The 23,107-nt window shown below is 40.4% G+C and overlaps 1 protein-coding gene across 44 annotated transcripts in view; it reads right to left on the bottom strand.

Moving 5' to 3' along the window:
- Positions 1-637: 637 nt before the first annotated feature.
- The window catches only part of LRRFIP1 (LRR binding FLII interacting protein 1), a 100,418-nt gene continuing 77,948 nt past the window's right edge, over positions 638-23,107 (bottom strand). For 31 of the 44 annotated variants that reach the window (XM_084523971.1, XM_084524011.1, XM_084523982.1 and 28 more), the window contains 6 exons: positions 21,188-21,358; positions 20,122-20,214; positions 19,531-19,623; positions 18,250-18,342; positions 17,653-17,794; positions 12,217-15,935 (listed from right to left, as the gene is read on the bottom strand). In XM_084523971.1, the coding sequence (XP_084380097.1) occupies positions 13,579-15,935; positions 17,653-17,794; positions 18,250-18,342; positions 19,531-19,623; positions 20,122-20,214; positions 21,188-21,358 (2,949 nt within the window). In that variant the 3' untranslated portion in view covers positions 12,217-13,578. Of the gene's footprint in view, positions 3,458-5,348; positions 5,454-6,114; positions 6,195-6,665; positions 6,784-7,689; positions 7,737-12,216; positions 15,936-17,652; positions 17,795-18,249; positions 18,343-19,530; positions 19,624-20,121; positions 20,215-21,187; positions 21,359-23,107 lie in introns of those variants that run through there. The other 13 variants (XM_084524002.1, XM_084524004.1, XM_084524005.1 and 10 more) reach the window with 3 other exon arrangements.

Consider the following 23,107-nt stretch of genomic DNA (forward strand, 5'->3'; position numbering starts at 1 on the left):
CGGCAGCGCCTCATGGCGCCGCCCCTCAGGGCCGGTGCAGCCCGGGCGCTTCAGTGGTTTTGCAAGGCTGGTGTTGGTCCTGGCTGCCCAAAGGCCTGAAGTAAACTTATTTCCAGACACATGCGTTATAAAGATTTTATTGAAGTGTGCAAAACGCCCCTGAGCTGCCTAAAAACCAACCCCAGATTCACCAACCCCAACATTTACTATAAATACTTTCAACAGATAGTAAGTCCCACTAACGCCACCATTCAAGTTTCCTTCTGGCGAGATGCTTTTTCAAGGTCTGATCTTCAAACATACTCAAAATAACAGTAAAAATGTTTTGAGGCCTCCAACCATCTGCCCCTTCAAACCTCAATTACCTTCAAAAGACAATCCCCCACCCTTACCCTCAGGGACACCCGGCGGTTATAAATGTTAGTATTTTGGGGGTACGTTTTGCACCAGTGCCTCATATCACAGCCCCCTGCCTTCAGACAGTGAACAACTGGGAAGTGTGTTGCTTAAGTTTCTGTCTGCAATAGTGTATTGAACAATGTGGTGAGCCTGTTGTACCAGTGTTGTCCAAAAAGCCTGTATTTTCCAAGGGAACTTTTACCAGTAACGTTATGATGACAGACCACTCCATAAAACGTACCCGAAAAGTGACATTTTTATTGGCAAGTTCTGCTGATGAATTTCCTTATCCACGCTCCCATCTCCTAACAGATTTGTTTTCAAACAAACAAACAAACCAACAAACACTTCGGGTAACATTCCATTCACAAACAATAAAATTATTGAACATTTAAAAACAAAAACAAAAGGATAGCAGTTTTAAATACAATTTCTAGGAAAACTCATCCTGGTTCTCCTCGGAGCCGTTCCTCGCCAGGCTGCCACTGCTCGGCTCCGCTTCGAGTCAGCAGGCTGGGCACAGAGGCTCTCCTGTTTGGAGCTCAATTAAAAGGACTGGGGCATGTGCTATTATTACCATTCAAAGCCCTGTTGTTGTACATTCTTCACAGGAAAACATAAACCAGTTTGCATTAAACCTACCGGTACTTCTTCTTCCCTTATTCTAAAGCTAAGTCATACTGAAAGTTAGGGGGAAAAATGCAGCTTCAACATTCAGCTACTTCATCACACACAAAGATTTCTACTAAGCATAACCAGGTTGAAATACACATCTGATTTGTCATGAGGTTAATGTTTATGGGGTGCAAGATGCAATCTACTTAATAAACACATCACTTCTTGATGAGCAAAGTATTACTTTCAGCCTTTTGGACCAACATTTAGTTGCTAGTTCGTTTCTCCTGAATCGTGCCAGGGGAGTTTTCACTGCTACCACAACCAAAAATGATCGGTGGCAATCACATACCGCATCATCAGTTGGTAAGATGTTGTATTTAGCATGTTTATTTGCATTCAGAAAAAACCTTTAATTCATTTTTTAGGCCCCAGAGGCTTTGTACACCAGAAATTACACGAGTCAACCACAGAAATTTGTAAATTGGTATACACAGCGATTTTGAGGTATTCCACAAGAAACATGGCTCTGCACCTGAATGTTCCCCTCAAATAAAAAAAAAAAAAAAGGAAAAAAAAAATCAAAAGTCCTAGCTGGAGTTGAAGTTTAAGATTCCTTTACTCCCCACGCTCTACCCGACTTGATCGACAAAGACATACTTATTTCCCCCAGGGGCACAAAAAACTTCCTCCTGGAATATTATTTTCAGTACTTCATTTGTAAGGTTCAGGGCCCACCCAGAAAAGGCAAAAAAGGAAGGTGTTATTTTCTAGCCAAACCACAGAAACACATTCAGATACTGTTTTTGGTTTATGTAATTTGCGAAGGTGCTCTAAGAAGATGCCAGCAATCCCCTGATGTTGAAAATAGCAGCGGTTTGTACTCTAACCTCTAGTCTGCAAGGAAGAGGCTAGGGAAAGATCTGGACCCAGAAAGTCCAAGTTAGGAAGAAATGGTCTCCTGGGGTCTGGATTTGGCTTAACAGAACCGTATCAACAGAAGGTTGCTCCTGTTTGCCAGGAATCTGCTCCATGCTGGGAGCAGATTGCTAAGGGATCAGTCACCTGCATTACTTGTGAGCTTTTGGTTAGGGCTGAAGGGGAAAGGACAGACTTCATCTTCAGGCAACTGCTGTTCTCCTTTGAGTAGTACATTCAGAATAATTTCCAATAAACCAGAGCTGTAGTGCTAGTTGTGTATAACCAATTCAAATGTTGCAGGCAGTTTATTATGTTATTTCTCATGAAAAGTGGAAAACCTGTACAGTAACTTCAGAAGGAAATAATTTGCTATTTCTGCATTTGTAGAAAAAGCATATGCAGTAACATTTTCTAAAGTGCTTCTTTACATATCAGTTACTTTTTTAAGATGAGACTTGCATTTGGTAGTGGCATAGTCTTCTAGCAGTTCAAGGACCAGTAGATAGTTTCTGATGTAAAAAACCCAGTATGTATTTTGTTTAAGCAAGTGACACTTGATTTGACAAATGCACTGAAGTGATGTAAGTGCAAAGCCCACCATTTCTTAAAACATGGCCTTATGCTGGTTTATTAATGCAACTTTACATCCTTTAGAAGTATTTTACTTCAATTCCAAGAGCAGGGATTAAATAATACAAATAAGATTTGAAATCCAATGAAGCTATTGCCTATTTACCCTGAAATAAAATAGTCTTATGATTCAACTGGTGCAAAAATCCCTCCAAATACCTTTGTTTTATTGGCAAAGTCATTTAAGGTCACTTTTGCTTCCAAGACCATCTTCTTCCATGGTTTCCACTGAAGGAGTTTTGCTTTGTAATGGCTTGTGGTTCCACAGTGATTTGTAAATGAAAAAGCCTACTATGAATAACTCTACCGTAGTCACTAAATTACAGATACTGTCATGAGAAAGTCTAAAATTTAGTGTTTTTATTAAAGTTTTCAGCAAGACACAAAATTCCAGTCCAGCTAAAGTGTTTTTTGTTTTTTTTTCTTCTTTGAATGCCATTTTAAATGGCAATAAATGGCTGCTGTGCCTTCTGGATGGAGAACACACGGCGCCCCGATGTGCTTCTTATATGGTATATGGATACCGTCTGCCAAGTGTACCCAAAGTAGTGTGTAGAAGGGCCCCCGCGGGCACAGCCATTTGGATCAGCTACTCCTATGCATGTAGCGCAGTAGGTTTGAATCTGCGTAGAGAGAACCACGACTGGGTGGCACGTAGCAAGTGTTGCGGTTGTCTGTTGTCAGAAGGCATGACGCAAAGCATCCCAGACAGCGAGAGACAGAAGCATCTGCAGTGTTGTTCTCATTCTGTCAAGTAGTCGTTTCCGCTGAAAGGCGTCGGTTATTGCTGCGACAATAAAGCACTCCGGTTGGCTTTCATCTTCTCCAAGCGTTTTACTAGATGGCCATTGCTGACCTCGAGCTCTTCGGTTTTATCCAGTGCTGAACGAAGCTGGAGGAAAGAAGCAGATAAAGAATGTAACTTTTGCAGTGCTTTTTCTTTCCAAAAATAAAGCAAGGTTTGTAGATACCTCCACTAACTGACAATATTGTAAGAGCTTCCTTACAAGATATGAAGCAGCTGAAAATTCCTACTAGCAGCGTTAACAGTGAACTCTGTTAACTGCCTGTGCTGTTGTTTTGAAGGCCACACAGATATTTTCTAAGCACAGTGCCAAGAATCCAAGCTATTTACAGAATGTTGAACATATGGCTCGGACTTTGCCTTGGCTTCAGAGGCGTGGATGCTCAGAGATCCATCGGGTCACAGACACCTGTCTCAGAGCCTGGCTTTTATGTTTCTGTTTCCCAGAATTACAGCCACTGCCTAGGTGCCTTTCTTTTCTGTCAAATCTACCAAGGGACGGGGGTAGGTAGAGAAAAGTGGACTGAAGACAGTCTGCAGAAGCCACCACCATGATGAAGGTTCCAACGACTCCACAAAACAGATTTGAAGGTTTGCCTTGATTTGTGACTTGCTAGTCAGTAAGACTGACCCTGAGAAACAGCGAGGATTATTTATTATATAGAAGGAAGGAGCATAAAGAGGTGTAGCATCCTGGTCTAGAGCCAGGAGAGAAAACAGCATTGCATTATTTGGTACCCTTCTGGCCTTGGGCAACCTGCTGCCCCCCAAGACAGCATCCTAAGGAGCAGACTAAAACCTTTAAGGTGGCTCATTTTTGACTGAAGCCACTGCACTTAGTGGAAGAGACTTCAAGACTTATTAGCCCAGAAGAAAGAAGCCTTTTACACAGCTACTAGGGTACTCACCAGGAAGGAACAACAAGAATTACAAAATCTAATTTAAAGGCCACTTAATCCAGAATATCTGAACAATCCTTAGATATTAAAATGAACCACCCCAGCCCATCCCCCATCCCCTTGGAACAGGGACCAGAATTTAGTATCCTTATCTCATCTCAAAGGAATCTGATCACTATCAACACCACTCCCTGGTCAATGTTTCTTTGTGACTTCTGATGTTTATACAACAGATGCTTATAGTGTATTCATGAGCACTGCCAGCTTTCCAAATGTTCATGATGGGCAACGTCTGCCTTGGTGTCTTAAGAGGAGAGTTTCTTATCTGATAAGCAAGATAACAAGCAGGAAGGCTAAGTTCCACAAAAGACCACCTATTACAGGCAGAACAGCAGGAGGAATTTAGTAAAAGCAGAGAGAACCATCCTGAAAAAACACACCTCAGGAGGCAGGTGTGAAAGAAGCTGGTAATACCTGTATATGTATATATATGTATATTTAAAGCTGGTTGCAGTTATTTGGAGAGAACATGAAGTTTGGTAAAAGAACTATGGTCAAAATCACTCTGAACCACTTCTCCTTAGAAGACCAGTGATTTATTCTCATTACAAACCTGGAGTTTATAACATCCAAAGTAAAGAGCTTCTGGGTGCAACAAGGACACCAAATAAGTAGGAATTATTCAGCTTGATGAATGGGGAAGCAAGTGAACACTTCACAGTACAGTAACATGCAAAGCTGAGCATCTGAAGGCTGCTTCCAGATGCAAATTGCACAAGAAGCACCTGAGTTTGCTCCAGAGAACCAACTCTGGTACAAAGTGAGGCATTACAAGTCAGTTCAGGAGCAAACGCTGAAATGGCAGCAGGAGTCCACAGTCGTGACTGTTACTCCAGTTTGAGTGCTAGAAGTTTGGTTAAACAGACCAAATGCCAAAAAAAAAAAAAAAAAAAGCAGATGTTTATTCTTTGCTACACACCAAGACAGGTAGTTCCTGCTCTAAAACACACTGCAGAGACAAGTCTCCCCTTCTGCAGCACAGACTGACTGCTAGTTTATGACAGTTTACATTTAGTTACCTCTCGCTGTAGTTTGCGTTTCTCTGCTTTCAGTTCATCTTCTACTCTTTCAGCATTTTCAGCAGCAGTTTTGTATCGGGCTACCTGACCTTCCAATCGTATTACCTAAAGGACAAGCAAATTTTCTGAATTAAACAACTGCACAGAAGGAGTTACTCCGAAGCTTTACTCTCAGTTAAGAGTGAAGTTACAGTTAAGCAATATCCAGAGAGAGTTGCTAGATTTTATTGTATACAAGGAAGGGATATTTTGAGGAAAAATACATCAAAGCCTGGCCATGGTAAGTACCTCCAGACCTTTCATACATCTCCATATTTAATACACTTCCAGCAACAGAAAATAGACTAAATACAGACTAAATTTACCAAATATAGCTATTTATGTCAGCAAGAATATTGATGACATACTCTGGTCAAGAGCAGTCTCGTACAAAATCCATGTATACTACATCATACACCAGGAGCCATGTAAGAATTGCCAGTAGCTAGGCACAAGAAAGCATTCTGCAGAGTTCTTAAAATGCTTTAAGTAGACATTTGTCTTCGAGAGGTTTTCATTTGGTGAAGACAAATAACATATTATTTTTCCTATAGATCAATGCAAGCATTCTAGTCTTTGTGACTTAACTTCAACAGCCTTGATGCTGCAACAATCCTGCTTTTTATTTTAAGGGAAGTCACATTAATCAAGACTTTCTTTTTCATAGAATACAATACACTCTTTGCATTCTCACCAAGAGTAAACAAACAACAAACCAGGAACTTACATTCTGCTCCAATGCCGTTATCTCTTGCTCAGACTTTGCTAGTTTAAATTTGAGATCACTGATCTGTCTGTTGGCATCTCCTAAAAGAATCGCAGATTTATAAGAGATGTCAGAACAAATCTTGACAAGTCTCTCGTAAGATTTTCATGATGCATAAATCTACTCAGGACAGCAGGACTGTAGCTCTCTGCCTTGGGTTTCCTTCTGTATCCGAGCTGGCAGCTAAACCCATTCAGTGCCTAGCAGGTAGGAGCTATCCCCAATCTCATCTGATCACTTTCTGGCCACTCTGAAAGCAGAATTAACCAGGCGTGACAGGGAACTTATGCCCAGTTCTCCTGGGGAACACATGGGAGATTTCCAATTGCGTTCTTGTTCAAAGGATAATCATTCTCTCACCTCTAGCAGAAGTGCATGGCTGGCTCCCAGTTTGAAGCTGCCTTAGAACCGAAGGCTGGTGTTTACCTAGAGCTACGTGTTCATTGCACAGACACATTCTCTCACTCACATGCAGGACACAAAAGTTCTCTTAAAACCAAAATGCAGCTCACTTTGGAGGTCAATCATGTGCATATCTGTCCCGTTTTCCAGAACTTCATCTTCTGATTGTGCATTCTCCATCTTGCCATTCTTTTGCTTTTCTTCCAGTTGACCCTTTAATTTTTTAACCTGAAAGACACAAAATAGCTCTTAAAACAAGTACAGTAAAATTGTGGCTCAGGACTCAAATTCAGTCAAGTGTTATGAAACTTTTAAAAAACTAAATTCCAAAAAATCTTTTGGTATAAAATTTCCTGGAAATTCTTTTGGCAAATAACACCATAGTTTAAGTATCAGTACTTATGCATAAATTCAGGACCAAGAATAATAAGAGGAAGAATGTTTTATTAAAAAAAGCTATAAATGTTCTGTTGGCACATTCATATAAAGCATTCTTAAAAACCCCAAATTGTGATTGATTGTGCAGGAAACCCCAAGGCCAAGGATACAGTCCATAAATGAAAGCACAGGGCATCCTGGAGAGAAACCGATCAGCTAAAAATGTTTTGAATAAGGATTATATCCACTATATCGTGGTATTAGCAATAATTACTTTAATTGCATTTTACCCATCTCCTGTAATTCCTCTAACATTCTTTCCAAATTGGTCACTACCCACAGATCCAGCAATTAGGAAGGCTAACTCTTGGATGTAAAGTTTGCTTCTATAATTTCTGGATCATATATATGTTTTTCCCTTGGCCTCACCTAATCCAAAGCATTTTTTCAGAAATAGTCATGACAGAGATTTAGGTGGCTACAGACAGGAATCTGGAATACTCTGAGCGCCAAATGTGCCTGGTTAGCAACATGAAACAGGCCCCGTGGGTCATCTGTTTCATGCCCTGAGCTAATGCACAGGAGAAAAGACTCAGGGGGAAGCATAAAGTCCTCAGCAAGAACACAACACATGCTGAAAGACAAGGTTGTGTTTGTTCTATAATCTGTATTAGAGGCATTTTTTGTTTCCTGAATCTTTACTGTTTTCATCATACATTTAGTTAACGAACAGCATCTCAGTTTGTGTGAGATTACCTGGTCTAGTAAGGATTCCCGTTCATCAATGAGTTTCCTCAGCCTCTCTGAAAGAGAAAACTGGAAGTTCAGTGCTGATTTAAGTGAGCCATGCGTTTCAGAGCATATCTGATATGACAACGAATCGTTAAGGTTAGTGAAACTAATGATGAAGGTAGTTATGCACGTACCACAGGAAATGAGGCCACAGACAGGACTGGGAGGGGGCTGCAGCCAGGGGAGGTTATGTCATTCTCACAGAGCATGCTTGTCACGGCAGTAGCAGCACCCAGCTGCATGCAAAGAGGCTAATCTTCTACGTTAGGTTAGCATGCAAGAACTCTAGGGTCAAACACAACTGCAACACAAAATCTCACAGATCTTTACAATTCAACATCATAAAAATACAGTAAACACCTGTAATGACAGCACATTCTCAACGCTTAAAACCCTCAGTTCTTTTACTAAACAGCATGACAATGACATTGTGTTATCCCCAGCATTATGACCATGAAATCATTTTTATTTCAAACACAGCAGTCTTGTAAAATATTTTCTCTTTTATCCTCCAGAGTAAATCCTCTCAGTCAGACATCAAGAAGGCAACAGGCAATCCAGACCAACGGTTGTGGCGTTAGACTTGAACCTGCAAGTGCTACAGATCAGCACACAGATGTGTGGGGCATTGATTCATAAAGTACACAGTACAGAATGAGACAACTGGAAAAGAGAAATAGAGGCAAGGAACCAAATCCCTTGTTTCTTCTTTCCTATTAATGCAAAATGTAAAAGCATTTTGGCAAGAACTGTATGCAACGAATCTTTACTCACGATTTTTCAGATCACTAAGATCACTTTACCTCATTCATTAACAACCTCAGTTTGTTCAGTTACCTCAACAGAAGTACACTGGAACATAGCCTTCAAATGTTCTCATTCGATATATTGACCTCAGAGAGGTCTTACTCCACAGCTTTGACACGTGTGTTTATTGTGGTTTTATTTGGTTTACCTCCCTTGCCAGCAAGCAGTCACTGCTCAGAACCAAGCCAGAGGGTGTGCAGAGCTCAACTCCACATCTAAGGTCTTGCCTGTTAGTTATTAAATTGTTAAAATCCAAAGGTCACTCGTAGGAAAAAAAGACTTTTGTAAACTCAAGGAAAGCAATTTATAGGTCACAGACAGAAGAATGCTGGGCTTTTACCAGGTGGATGGATTTTCATGTTGACAGACAAATATTTTTGAAAAGCTTTGAAAATCATTTTAAAATACAACACGCTGTTATCCTTGTTCACTGTTAAATCCCTAGCAGGCCAAAGTCTTCACCCTTTTTTTTTTTTCTTGTTCACACATTCAATAAAGAGAATAAACAGTCTGTATCAAACAAACCATGGGGAAAACTGAAGTTTTCAACTGAAACTCCATCTATTTGGCAGACAGGAGCAGTCCATTACCTAGTATTCGTGGTAAGTCATTTCTCTCCTGTGTATACAAGTTCCCACGTACCAGCAGTCATTCTAGAGCACGGAATAAAACCTTTACCTTGTCTTCTGATGCAGTACTCAAATACAGACCCTAAAGTGACATCCCGGTTCAGCAGTTCTACACATTCATTTTGAACCTATCTTTTTTATTAGCTATTTGTAACACGCCCAGCATTGTTACACCTGAGCATTGATAGGGGAAGAAAACACATTCATGTTTTTGTAAACTAACAAGAGAAAAATATCCTTTGAAAGAATAAAACAGTTTCACATACTTATATGGGAAGCTGAAGACAGAAATTCTGTAAAAATATGAAGGGGGAAAAATGAAGTCCAATGAAGAAAGCGAGGAGGGCAAACAGTAAAAGGAAAGTCATAGATATTCAGAATGAAGATAGAATTGGATGTCACGGGTCAGCAGAGATCGAGAAATGAAGTTACATAGGCTTAGGAAAGAGAAAAAGGACTGGTGCAGAAGAAAATCTCTAGGCCACTATAAACCTATCCCAAACTCGCAGACTCCAAAGAGGCCAAATAATCCACCTTAATCCTAAAAGGAAGTCAGTCATGCACACAGTCGAAATACTTTTATTACCACAACCACTGTTGTGGGGTGAAATACGTCTGCCTTATGAAAGGACACCTCCAGTGCCCAGTAAGGAAGCACATCATCTTCTCCCAGCCTCTCTCCCTGCAAAGCCAGCGTGAGCATTTTCGGGTGAACCTTCAGATCGGGTCTCACTATCACTTCTCTCTTCCCTCATGATGGGTGTCTGCACCACACTAGGACAGATGACATGCTGGCAGCAGGATTTACAAGATCACAGAAAATATTAGTTTGCTAAAATTGCTGCTTATGTAGAAAAGCTTTCTGCACATGTAGATAAAAGATCTTCAGTTTCATGTATCCTACAACCCCACGGCAATACATAAAGCTTACTTCAGCTTTAATAGATCTTTTCATAAAGCTTTATTTTTGCTTTTAAGAGACATTTTTTTCCAGCAAATCAAGGATCTGAGGGCTTCTAGAGCTATGTGTGGAAAAGAGCAATGTCCTGACTTAGCACATGAAGCAGCTAATTATAACTCCCACATAAAACAGTCATTATCCATATTTCAAATACAAAGATATTACAATGAATGAAATTACTCTGAAATTAATTAATTAATTACTCTGAAATCAATTAATTAATTAATTACTCTGAAATTCATTTCAGTGAGATCTAACGTTGGTAAGATGATTTCCAACCTGTTAAGGCACGTGAGCACTCTCATTACTTGGCAATGCAGTTGATTCAAAGTATTGCTAACTACGGTGCTGCTTCAGTGGCAAAATTGACCTAACATCCCCTAATCACCCACAGACACTTGATATCTCTTCCTATATTGAGGGAATTGTGGCATGGGAAGCTGCTAACTTTAACTTTAATTGTTTGCATGGTCCAACAGGTAATTAATGTTGATGCAACTGAAAAGGCTAGAGCGTGCGTGGAGGGTGGGAAGGCAAGCAGTGAGGGCTGCGTCCCATGGAAACACACCAACGGCTTGAGGGAGCTGGAGGAATCCAACAGAAGGTGGCACAATATTGCCTCTCTGGATCCATCAACTTATCATGGGTCATTTAAAAAAAAAAAAAAAAAAAGTAAAAAGAAGTCTTGCACATCGTGACCCTTTGCTCACATGAGCTGGCTGCCTCTGCTCAAGACAAACTGGGTAACGTTGCAGAATCAGATTCCTGGTTTTAGTTCATCTCATGATTTCTTGGTTTCATTGTAAACTCCCTTAAAAGTTTGAATGTTATTTTGCTGTCTTGGAAAGTCTAAAACAACGCAAGGGACAAGATGTATCTATTATTGTATTTGTTAGATATCACAGGGAAAACATGAAAAATGGTTTTCAATTATGTAACTTTACAAGGCACCCACCATTTGGTAGGAATTTCCTCCTGAGACATTGTCCCCTCCCCCTCTCTCTAATGCAATACATTTTATTCAAAAGCTCACTCGCATATAATATTTGATTTAAACTCCGAACACATCATCTTGCAGTTCCTTTTATCTTTAAGATTATTTACCAGAGAGACCACCCCCCCTCCCTTGATGTGCATATACCGAAGAAGAAACTGAAGAGCTAAGGAACACCAGGACCACCTCCTGCTCCGTGGTGCTTGCCCAATTCCAGAAGTCAGGAACCGGCTGCCAACACTGGCACCAAGCAGCTAACATTCAAGGGAGGACTTACAGTACATAAGCTGTTTATCACCTGCCCATGTTCTTGTTCCTGCTGTAGTTTCATTGAGATTTAAGTTACTGCAGGATAAAAGCAGGCACATGGACAGTTAAGACTAGAGTTGTCATTGTTTCTTTCTGTGACTTGCCTTTAAAAGAGGACTTCCCTTATAGATGCTTTTTTACCTTGAAGTGGTAAAAAATAGTTAAAAATAGGTCGCCATTACCTGCCCTTCAACCATCCAGAAGCACTCCTGTTGTGTTTCTAACTCCTGAAAAATATGGAAAATGCTGGCACATGCCTAATTTAACTGGAAGTTGATCGTATATCCATCCACAAGGTTAGGTGACGCCTGGCAAGAACATTTAGTTATATATTTAACTGTACTTAACATTTAAATATAAATACCTTTAAATACTTTCAACATTAAACCATGTATTACAGTTGAACGTGGCAAGGGAAAAATCTTTATTTAAACACTACTACACGGCAAGGAGAGATACTTTAAAGATTTGTGACTTTTTAGGTTAGCATTTAGTGTAAACCCTTAATAAAAACAACTGCTAATACTTACAGAAACCATACTGAAGCTGTTTTAAGTTGGAGAGAAGTCATATGAAAGGAGTTAAAGGTTTATAGTTCTGTCACAGGTGTGCTGCCGTGGGTGCCATCGCATCCACTGACCTCAAACCCCAAGGCTGCCTAACAGGACAGCTCTATCTATGCAGCACAGTGCAATACATTTAAGAAAGCTGTAGAAATGGTGTTTGTGAAATGATACGGATTTTAAAAAAATATTTATGCATGGTTTATAAACAGTGCTCTGGACAGGCAATTTAAAGTAGAAAATATGTTTATTTCAATTATATACAGCTCAGTACATTTTGATATACATCTTGAAAATTTTGCAGTCTGTTTGCAATCCATCAGCTTTGTAACATCAACACAGACAGAACCTTCCACAGCCCCCTCCCGACTGCTCAGTTTGCATTCCCTTTGGATGTTCACTGCTTAACACAACTTATGCAAAACATGCTCTTCCTCCCAAGCACTACAAAAGATGCACAAAATATAGCAGTGAGTCGAAGTGCCTAGTTCAAGCCAACAATTCAAAGTACTCCAGCTTTTCAAAAAGGCTCGGGGGGCTAGTACAGAGAACAACAACAGTCTTTAGTCTAACACCCAGTAAGGACTAAGACATCCAAAGTTATCTTCTCTCCAGAAAAAGAGGAGGAAAGAATTTTTCAGAGAAAAAAAAACATTCTTTCAGAATAATATTTTGGAAAAATATATATATATATATATAATGCAGTAAGGAATGCAATTTTAAACAAAAACCTTCTTGGAAAAATAAGTATTTTGGAATATTCATAGCTAGACAGTACTGGATAGCAAACCTAAGCAAATGTTACAGTGTGTACTGATACTTGCTTAGGAAAAAAACCATGTGAGACATGGTGTAAAAGGCCTATTGTGGTGCAAAGTGCCTAGATGAAGTAAACATTAATATATTTGCTCCTTTTAGCAACCTGCATGCTGTACTTCCTTCAAAATGTGAATTGTTCCTCCAAAGTGTTTAGACTAAGCAGATTCACAGTGATTGATACTTTGGAATATGTCCATATTAGAAAGATACAAAAAGTGGAATGACATTATCTTGTTCCACAGCAACAAAAAAATTGGTTACTGGGCTTTAATCATTCAGCAACAAGTTTCAACATTAGATCTCAAGTGTTGCTGAGCTACTGAGTTCCTTCATGACAAGGCGTTAACATACTGTCGATCACACATGGAAGTACATTCAGATAACCTATCATTAGAGCAGGCTAGAAAGGAGGAATTTCATATAAAAGTTCCTCAGTAGCAGTTATTCACACTAAAAGTACTTTAACTGCAAGATAGACCACGTAGCTCGTTTGTGAAGCTTGCTCTTTTGGTAACATTTAACCTGAGACACAGCAAAACCAAACCCACGCATGATTTTTTGTGGCTAGGTACGTCAGTGAATAACTTAATAGTTGCATCATTACCACGTATATGACCTGGCAGTGTATTATGATGAGAGTTACCTATAAGGAAAAAAAACACCTTAAGAGTATGCCTATATTCCTAAGGCCTGATCTGTTGTGCAAAGTGCATGCTTCTGTACTGAGACTGATCAAATGGCATGTATCTCGTGTAGCCTGAGATTTTTAACTTAGGATATTGTACAGTCATCTCTAGATTTACCCTTACCCCTTCTACCACCTTGCAAATCCTCTTTGCTTTCTGCCCTGTAAGCACTTTCCAAATCCTGTTCTGAAACATCTGGTATTTTTTCCACTTCATGAGAATCTGATGCTTTACTTTCATCTTCCAACACATCGGCCTTCTCATCAGTTTTCAGTGACAACGCTTCCCCTTGCAAGTGCCCTGCTTCTCCAGACTCATCTCCGTTCTTATGCCGTAAGCTGTCATCTTCAGTCGAGGGGACTTCGGTTTCTATTTCACCAGTTCTTTTTCCAGCTTCACGTGCTTGGGCAGTTTTTTTGACCTCACCATTTGCTCCATCATCCTCCCCATTCTGTGTATCAGCTTTCTCTCCATCAGATTTTTCATCAGTTTCCAGTATCTGTTTTGATTCTTCATCGAAGTCAAATGCATCACCATCATCTTCTAGTTCTTCCTCTGCTTGAGCCTCCAAGCTAACTCGCTCACTAATATTTTCATCCACCTCAGCTTTCTGTGCAAGACAATTATTTGCATCACCCTCAGGAGCAAATCCATCACCGTGGGGGTTTGCAAGCTCTAACTGTTTCTCATCTTCTTTCAGTGTTTCTTTATCAGCTTGGTTTTCACCAGTTCCACTAAGATCTACAGTTAACTCCTCTTTAGATTCACTTTCCTCTTGCTTCACTACAGCTTGTGCTTCACCTTCCTTTTGCTGCACTACAGCTGGTGCTTCACTTTCCTCTTGCTTCACTACAGCTTGTGCTTCACCTTCCTCTTGCTGCACTACAGCTTGTGTTTCACCTTCCTCTTGCTGCACTACAGCTTGTGTTTCACCTTCCTCTTGCTGCACTACAGCTTGTGCTTCACCTTCCTCTTGCTGCACTACAGCTTGTGCTTCACCTTCCTCTTGCTCACCTGCATCCTGTGCTTTGCCTTCCTCTTGCTCACCTGCATCCTGTGCTTCATCTTCTGAAGAGCTATTTTTCTCTCCCGCTGGATCTCCTGTTGTGTCTTTACTACACTGAACTGTCTGAATTTCCACCTTTGGTTCTAAGCCTTCCACCTGTTCTGCCCTACTTTCCTCTCTTTTCCCAGACTCACATTGTATTTCCGTTTCTGATTCCTGAATTTTGTCATCTAAAACCCTTGGGTCTGAACTGCTTTCCTGAGGTGCCATTTCTTTCACAACGTCTGGGCCTGGCTCTGCCTGCTGCAGCACACTTTCTTTCACCTCGGTACCAGAGCCCACAGACTCCACAGGTGCTTCCTCCTGCTTGCCTGCTCCTGCAGAATCTGAACACACCTCCAGGTTTTCCATCAGTACTTTTTTCTGGCTGTCTTCCTCAGCAGCTTTAAGTTCTGTTTTCTCTTGCACATTCTGTTCCTCTAACAATGCTAAATGAGCATCCTCTGAGGAAGCTGGCTGAATGCATGCCTGATCTCCCCCCTCCTCTTTTTCACTTTTATCTGCTGGGACACCACTTTCATGGGACTCCTTCCCCTCTAAACCCACAGAATCCCTTTCTGTTGCCTGACCCTGAACTGCATTCCCCACCTCATCTTCCTCTTCAGCTCTATCACCTCCCTTCTCATCAGCTGTCCCATCGGTGCAGTCTTTGCTTTCAAGGAGCTTTTCCTCCAGGACATTTGTAACTTTGTCCTCAGCACTTTCTTCCACATGCCGGAGTGTCTCAAGGTGACTCTCCACATTTACCTCTTTGCTCAGGGAGCCTGCTACTTCAGCCCCTGGTAGCTCTGGCTGGTCAGAAACCAACTCACAGCTGTTAGTTGCAGTGTCAGCTGCTTGTTCCATGTCACTAGCACTCAGTGCATGGCTAGTTTCCACATCCTCTCGTTCTTCCTGTTCTGGAGCAGCTTTTTCCAGTTCATGCTCTGTCCCTAAGTCTCTGGGCATTTCCTGAGGACTCTCAAAATCCTGACCCTGCACTGAGCCCACCTCTGAGGTCTGATTTGTCCTTGGATGTGAGTTACTGCATTCAGCCTCCTCGCTAACAGGCTGTGGGGCTGCTGTGTCTGCTGACTCTGCCTCCTTTCTCAAATCATCTGCGTCACTATCATCGTTTGAAGAAGCATTCCCTGACACAGGTTCTGCAAGGCTTTGGATTTGTTCTGTAAGCCTACTATCTGGTAACATCGCTGTTGACCCGGCATCGGTTTCTTCAATCACTTTTTCTGCCTCTGTGTTTTCATCAGCATGCAATGTCTGTACTTCCTGCTCCTCAGACTCCTCTTTGTGTTCCTCATGCTCAGTATTCTGCAAGATTTCTCTTTTCCCCACATCCTCCAAAATCTCATTTTTCATGTCCACTTCATTGGCTTTGCCTAAAAGACCATTGAGAAAGTTGAAGGGACCACACCACAGCACTTACCTCCCCACTTAAAACCCGAAAGAGAATGAATCAAAGAACAGGTTAATAGAAGATCAGCCTTTGCCAATTATGTGAGGCAAAGCAGCAATTGAATTAGTAAGGGTATGGGTTTGTTTTCTGATCAGTGAAATTCACCACCACCACCCTCTCAAAGCAAGGAAAGTCTCCAGTGCTGGCCTGTGTTTTTGTAAATTAAAGGATGTTTGCTCTTGGCTGTGTGAATTACAGCTCTTGTAGATGAGAACAACTTTGTTTCAAGCAGTGCAATTTAACAGTAATACTTGCAGATGGAACACTAACACGAAAGATTATGCTTTCTCAGCAATATTCTCTGCAACTTCAACCCTAACACCACTCCGTGCATGCAAGAGTGTGTGTCTGATGCCAGTATAACGAAGTGATCACAGATTACCCAGTAATATTTTGCTCCTTAGATCATAAACAGGCATCATTAGTGTTTATGTGGATATGCCAAGGACTGCGAATATAAAATCTGATTGGCAAGCAAATGTTTTAGTTGTTTAACATTACCAACACAGATCAAAGATCAAGTACTTAGTGCCCCTTAGAGCCACTTCATCCTCTCAAGGGAAAGGGACTTGTGTTTTTTTGTTTTTGTTTTTCTTTTTAAGCGCTGTTTCTTCCAACATTATTTAGGAGCAACAGGTATTAAAACAATGGTTTTTGTGTGGCTTCAGCAGTTAGCTATTTGGGTTTATGGTGTACCTGCTTCCAAAAAACAAAACAAAGCAAAACAGAACAAGGAGAGAGAGAACACATTGCATGTAAAATTTGCCCTTACCTTGGTTTTGGTGCTCCATATTGTTTCCACACAAAAACTGAGTGAGGAAAAAGCAGCCAACAGCCGAAAGCAAGATAACTTGCACTTGCAATGGTTGGCTGCCTGTTGCTATTTACTAGTATGTCATTTTAGAGCAGCAAGAACAAAAATGATTTCCCTTTCGTTCCACTAGCATAGTAGTTCTCTGAGTGATCATTCATCCTAACTGCCTAAGGAGGAAGTTTTTTTTTTTGCCAGCCAGATTTCTGCTTCCTAACACTATCCATCTCACAGTCATGTTCTTTGAATTTAATGGCATTATTCCTGTTACAACAAGTACAGATGTTGAAGTGGTAATATTAACTGCTCAGCAGTACTAGATACCAAGAACAATGAATTCATGCACTAGTGTTTTTTAACAGTGCCCAGCACTGTTCAGCAATCACTGATAATTCTCAGGGATATAAATGACCCAGCGTACAAATTCTTTATGTAAAACTGAAATGTTTTTATTTTGATTCTTTAAGGTCCGTGCAGAAAAATATCGAGCAACAGCAGGATTACTCTGGGACAATTTTCAAACTCAGGGTTTGAATAGCAATCTGAATGATTGCTACTTATCTGTAATATGTAATATTTGTATTCTCATCCTTTGTCACCTTGAATGGGGAATGAAGTTTGCCTTTGCAGGAAACTGCACAACATACTCGGAGTGATAATAAATATCAAGCAGAAAAATGCATAATGTGATGTGATGCACAAGTGATTGAACAAGTAGCATGCTGCGCGTGATGTGTTAATTGTCCCACTAACAAATGCCCAAACTCCAAGCAAAGATGAATGAGTAGACAGATGGACAGAAAGGTAGGAAAGGATATGCAGCACTTACCTAACATCCCGTCCCCTGCTGTCTTTAACGCCTGCGTTGTGCCTTGAGCAGTTTTGGAAGAATCCAAGTGTCTTTCGTTATCAAGTATGTCAGATGTCTCCCCATTGGTAGCTACGTCAGAGTCTGGGATTATTCCATGTTTCTACGGAGAAGCAAAAGCAACGCTTTAAAGCCTGCTGCTCGATCAGATGTTCTTGTCTTTGACGTTCTGAATAAACAATCGCTTCAATCACTCCATTAAAAATGGCTGGAAGTCAGAAAATAGCACAGAATATTACAGTTCTCTGATTAGCCAGCATCACAGAAAACATGTGATACCAGCTCTTTTTGTTTATTTTTAAACTTAAATCTGCTGCTTAAAGTGTTCCTCAGAGATGCATCTCCTATAAAAGCAACAATTTAATACTGAATATTATGGTCTATACTAAGAGCTCACAGTCGATCGATATTAGGGTGAAGGACTATCAGAAAATTCCCGAACTGGTAACTTAGGAAAATAGAGTCCTTGGTACTGAGCTGAATTCATTTTTCTGCAAAAACGTACAGGAGGTAAAAGTCAGCAGTTAAATACAAGTTTTTCTGATTCCTCTTGCATACCTTCAGTTGCTCCTTCAGCACAACCACTTCATCTCTAAGGTCATCCCGCTCACTCCTTAGGGAATCAAAGAAATCTTTCTGCCTCTCTAACGCCTGAGTTCCCAACACAAACAGAGGGAGAGGAGATGTGAAGAAAGGAAGGAAGACAAGTAAAGAGCATGAAAAGCAAGTGTCAACAAGAATGAGCAGATTTAAGATATTCAGAGATTCATGGAAGTGGCATGTGTGAAAAAGGTAAAGTTCACAGATTAAAGAATTGAGTTTACATACACACAGATAAGCCTCAAATCCAAGAAATTCACAGCTTATTCAATAATCAGGCAGTCCCAGGAATTCCTACTGAAGACACTCAAAGTCCGAGCCTTCACAAAAAATCCTTCAAAGGAGGATTCACTTTCCATTCTTATCTGCTGGATGAGCTAATTCATATCCAACATACATGCTGAAGTAGTACACAAGTCCCACGTGCTAACGGAAGAGCATGAAAGCAGGCCTGACATTTTAATAGTCTATTATGGGTTGTTAATTTCATGGGTTACTGTGATAGGTGCAGCACGTTTCAATTAACCAGAAAACTGCCAATAAGCTATCTTTAAACTCTGGGATGTACCATGTGCAAGTGCAAATGTTAGTACTGAACCCCCCGGTATTTCTCTATAAGCGCACAATAACTAAAAATCACACACTTTAGCTTCAAATTGCTGCAAGTTACTGGACATCACAAACACGTATGAACTGCCAGATTTCTTTCCCCTTCTAAATTCAGAAAGTCTTCAGTGTTTGTTGTTGAAAAGAAAGCCATGCTTTTCTTTAAGAGTGGGTTTGCATTTGGCTTTGACAGGAGGTGGTGGGAAAGGATGAGAAACAAGGGAACGTTAGAGACTTTCATCCCCAAAGGCCACAAAGAGCTCTGTTACTTCTTAATCACACTCCGGTTTCTGCTCAGTCTGCAGATTAAATCTGAATAAGCAAAAAGTCAGTGCTGATGGAATTGCATTATAAATAGCACTTCCTTTCTCAATATGGCATACACAAACGGAGCACCACAGCAGATAAATTATCCCAGGTTTTGAAATCTGACCAGCTGCTAGGTTTTTCTTGGATTTTCTAATATTGAACAAAGACAAAGTTTACTATTTGCTAGTTCACTGGCAATATACTAAGACAGCCACACCAAGCAAAGCCACTGAGGAGGATTTTCTTCGTGAGGTTTTACAAAAGCAGTATCAGCTCAAGAACACAACGCCATTCTGAACACATTTCAGGAGTTGACAGTCCTACCCCTATTTTTTTGTCTTTCCACTCTATTGTCTCCTGAAGATCAGAAATTTCCCTGACATAGCTCTGCTGTTTCTGTTGCAGCTGTTGGATTTCCTGAGAGACGGGAGCAAAAGAAGAAGACAGAAAGCAGGTAACAGGTTAACAAAGATGGTCAAGATTGCAGTGATGCCAAAGAATGAAAAAAGTCAGGTGCTGAAGTAAAAGGTTATCTACATACACAATTTCATGGTTTCTGACATCTCAGCTAAATCTACACTTCTGAAGATGATCTTACTATTCAAAGATGACTTAAAAACTTAGATAGTTCCATGTTTCCTCTACATCTCCACTAACAGCTGTCGAAAACACAGCTTATTTCATGTTATGGACAATGAAAAAAGGAAATCTATCTTCAGATAATGCTTTTGAAAGTCTTATTTCTGTTAGTCAGTTCTAAACCTGTTTGGCCTGAAACACGAGTATTTCTTCAGGTGAGAAATTTGAGTAGGGAATAAAATTCTCTGTGCCTCACCTTCTACACACCTAACTGGGAACACACCAATCAAAGAAGTCATTAAACAACAACAACAACAAAAAGGTGAAGTTACTTACTGCAAGCATTTCTTCTCTTTGCTTCAAAGCCTCTTTGACTTCCATGAACTGAAACTGCAATATGCTATGAGCATGCTTCTCTCTCTCAAATTCCTGTGAATGAAATATTCATGAGGTTTTTATTGATCAGAAATAGCATCCAAGAAAAACAGAAGAAATTAAGTCCTAGCACAAAGAAAATGCTTGCCACAATTCAATTCCTGAATATGCTTCTAATCACAATCCCAAAAGAATACTTTTTTTTTTTTTTAAGTCTGTTTTGTCGTTTTTCCAAGAAATTATTATTCCACCAAATATGGAAGTGACAGCCTTCATGTAGGCAGTTTCACAATTTGAGCAGCAGGCTGCCAGTGAATGGCTTATACACCCAAGTCCTAGTGACTTCACAAAAGAATGGATGGGAACGTGGGAACGCAACCTGCTCTTTTGACATAACGCACTAAACAAGTTAGGTAGAAATTAAGGAGTTAAACAAAAAAACACTACCAAATCTTCCAGGAACCGTGTGTTTCACAGTGTGCTATAGTGAAATGTCCCCAAGCTAAAGAGCTGATTCTGAGAAGCTAGTAGGCCACAGTTTTAACACCAACTCACTAGGTGTTAGAGAAGTTGAATTCACATAAAACAATTCAGCACTCAGCCACAGAGCTCCCTGAACTATGTAAGCTGCACAACTCTCTTCTGAAGGGAGCTTCATGCATTAAAATACTCTGGAAGTAAAAAAAAAAAAAAAATAGAATCCTCCAGAAGTCACTCTGAACAAAACCTTTGAATTCAGTTCAAAGATGGAATGTCAAAGGACATATGATACTATCAGTATATCCTTACCATATAAAACATTTCTTTACTTCTTCAGAAATTGCTTTATAAAACAGACATTTCATGAAAAAGTCTGTTTGTATGACCACAAACACATAGCATGCTGCTACTCCACTCACTTTAACAGATCTAAACCAAAAACTTATTAAAAATCTTGAAGAGTAATTTGGCTGTCTCCTCCCAAAGGTGTCTGCCCCCCTCCCCAAATCCTTCACAGTTAAATAACATGCCACAGCTAAATACCTACTTTACTTTTTTCTTCATATTGCCTCCTGGATTCTGCCAGCTGTTCTTCTAACTCTAACAGGGCATCCTTCAGGGTATCTACTTGGTACATGAAATTTGTTTTTTCATTGTCTAGTTGAGCATTTGACACCATAGCCTTTTTATATTTCTCTTCAACTTCGGCTAAAGAGTCCTGCAAAGAATAAACATCCACAGTCAGAGGTCAGTCACACACACTCTGCCAGCCAAGACCTTGAACAAGAAAACGAAGTGCTAAACCACAAACTTCCTGAGCACTCCTGCTGAAACCGGTGCTAATCACGCGCAGGAGAGCCTTACCAACTGTCCCAAGGTGAGGATAACCTCCCTTGTGCTTCCGCAAGCCTTCTGGTAGCAAGCAAGAAACCTTACCTTCAGATGGATAAAATGCTTCCTGTTCTCTGCCGCTTCAGCTCCTGCTTTCTCAGGGTTTTCTTCCTTCTCCCTCCTCCCCCTGCCCCTGCACATTGGCAGCTCAAAGCAGCTGCTGAAGATGACAAGTTGGATTTTTTTTTTTTAAAGGTAAACTGGCCTTGATTTAAGATCAGTTTAGGTAGCGCAGCATTAATGAGCTAGGCTTTAACCTAAGGTGGTTTAGCAGCCAGCTCACACAGATTTCAGGGATCCTTTCAGTGTGAGGTAGGAGACACTAAATACACTAACTCAGGAATTAGGATTTGCAGTGAAAGCTGCGGTTTTTGTGACTTGATGCATCATTTTTCATTAGGTTTCCTATATTGCATTCCCTCTTTACAAATTCACTCTAAGAAACAACCCCCATTGCCTTGAAACACTCCCCATCCATGTGAAACAAATATAAGATAGTGAGAGGTTTGTAATAACAATGACAAAAAGCATCTTCCATGCCATGCAGTCAAACTTGCCATGTTTGATTTTAAACCAGAAATAAAGGACGTACGTAGGCAAAACAGTGCAAATATGCAGACATGTTGATATTTCAGTTCACACATCAAGCAGTTTCTCTCGGGACTTCAGTAATATTAGAATGATGCACAGAGTAGAGGTGAGATTCATATAATTCCCTTTCCAGTCCATAAACAGAACAGGGGATGAGAGTGATGAAATGATCACAGAAATTAAGCCTGAATTGGTTTAGTTTGTTTTCTATTGACAAATAAGAGAATTTGTCTTCAGACCCATATAAATTTGTGTTCTTAAACACAAATTGTGTTTTGGTGCACTTTCCAGCCTAAGTATTAGAAATATTAAGCACAGGAAAGCAGTCAGAATTTGGCACCAGTGGTGGGATTGAATATCAGAAACGAGCTGGAAAGGAAGTATATGCAAATAAGAAGTTAACTCCTTCAGCATGCTGAGTTTTGTTTTATTAGCATCAGGTTCCATCACAGCACTGAGCTATCCCTGGACATTAAGCACACTCTTTTACACCAAACCAAAGCCAGAATTAAAGACCACCTTTGTAACACAGTGGGGCTTAGGTACAAACCACCACAAAAAGGCAGTTTAAGGTATGCAGACCTACTTTTTTTTTTAATGTAGCGTGACTATTTTGCTACATCTGCTACGCACTGATCAGGGAAAAAAACAACAGGCTTTACAGAAAAAAGGACAAATTACTCTTCTTTCCATTCACAACTCATAAGATGGCAGTAACTGCACCTGTTGCAGCACTAAGCTGATGACAAACACAATAATTCACACCAATAAATGTTGTACTACATGCTTGGTGTCTATCTATAGCTTTGCAAAGTTAACTTTTCCAAAAATGTTATCACCAATGCTGTTCCTCACTTAGCACATGATGTTATGCTGATGTATGACACCAAAATTCATGCATGGCTTTGTGGAAGTGCTAAGTGCTTCCCTCCTGCCAGCTGCTGTAAGCATTGGTTGGCTTTTCATGTGATGAGTTCTGTTACAC

This window comes from Aythya ferina (genome assembly GCF_964211825.1).
Source record: "Aythya ferina genome assembly, chromosome: 6".
Taxonomy (NCBI): Eukaryota; Metazoa; Chordata; class Aves; order Anseriformes; family Anatidae; genus Aythya; species Aythya ferina.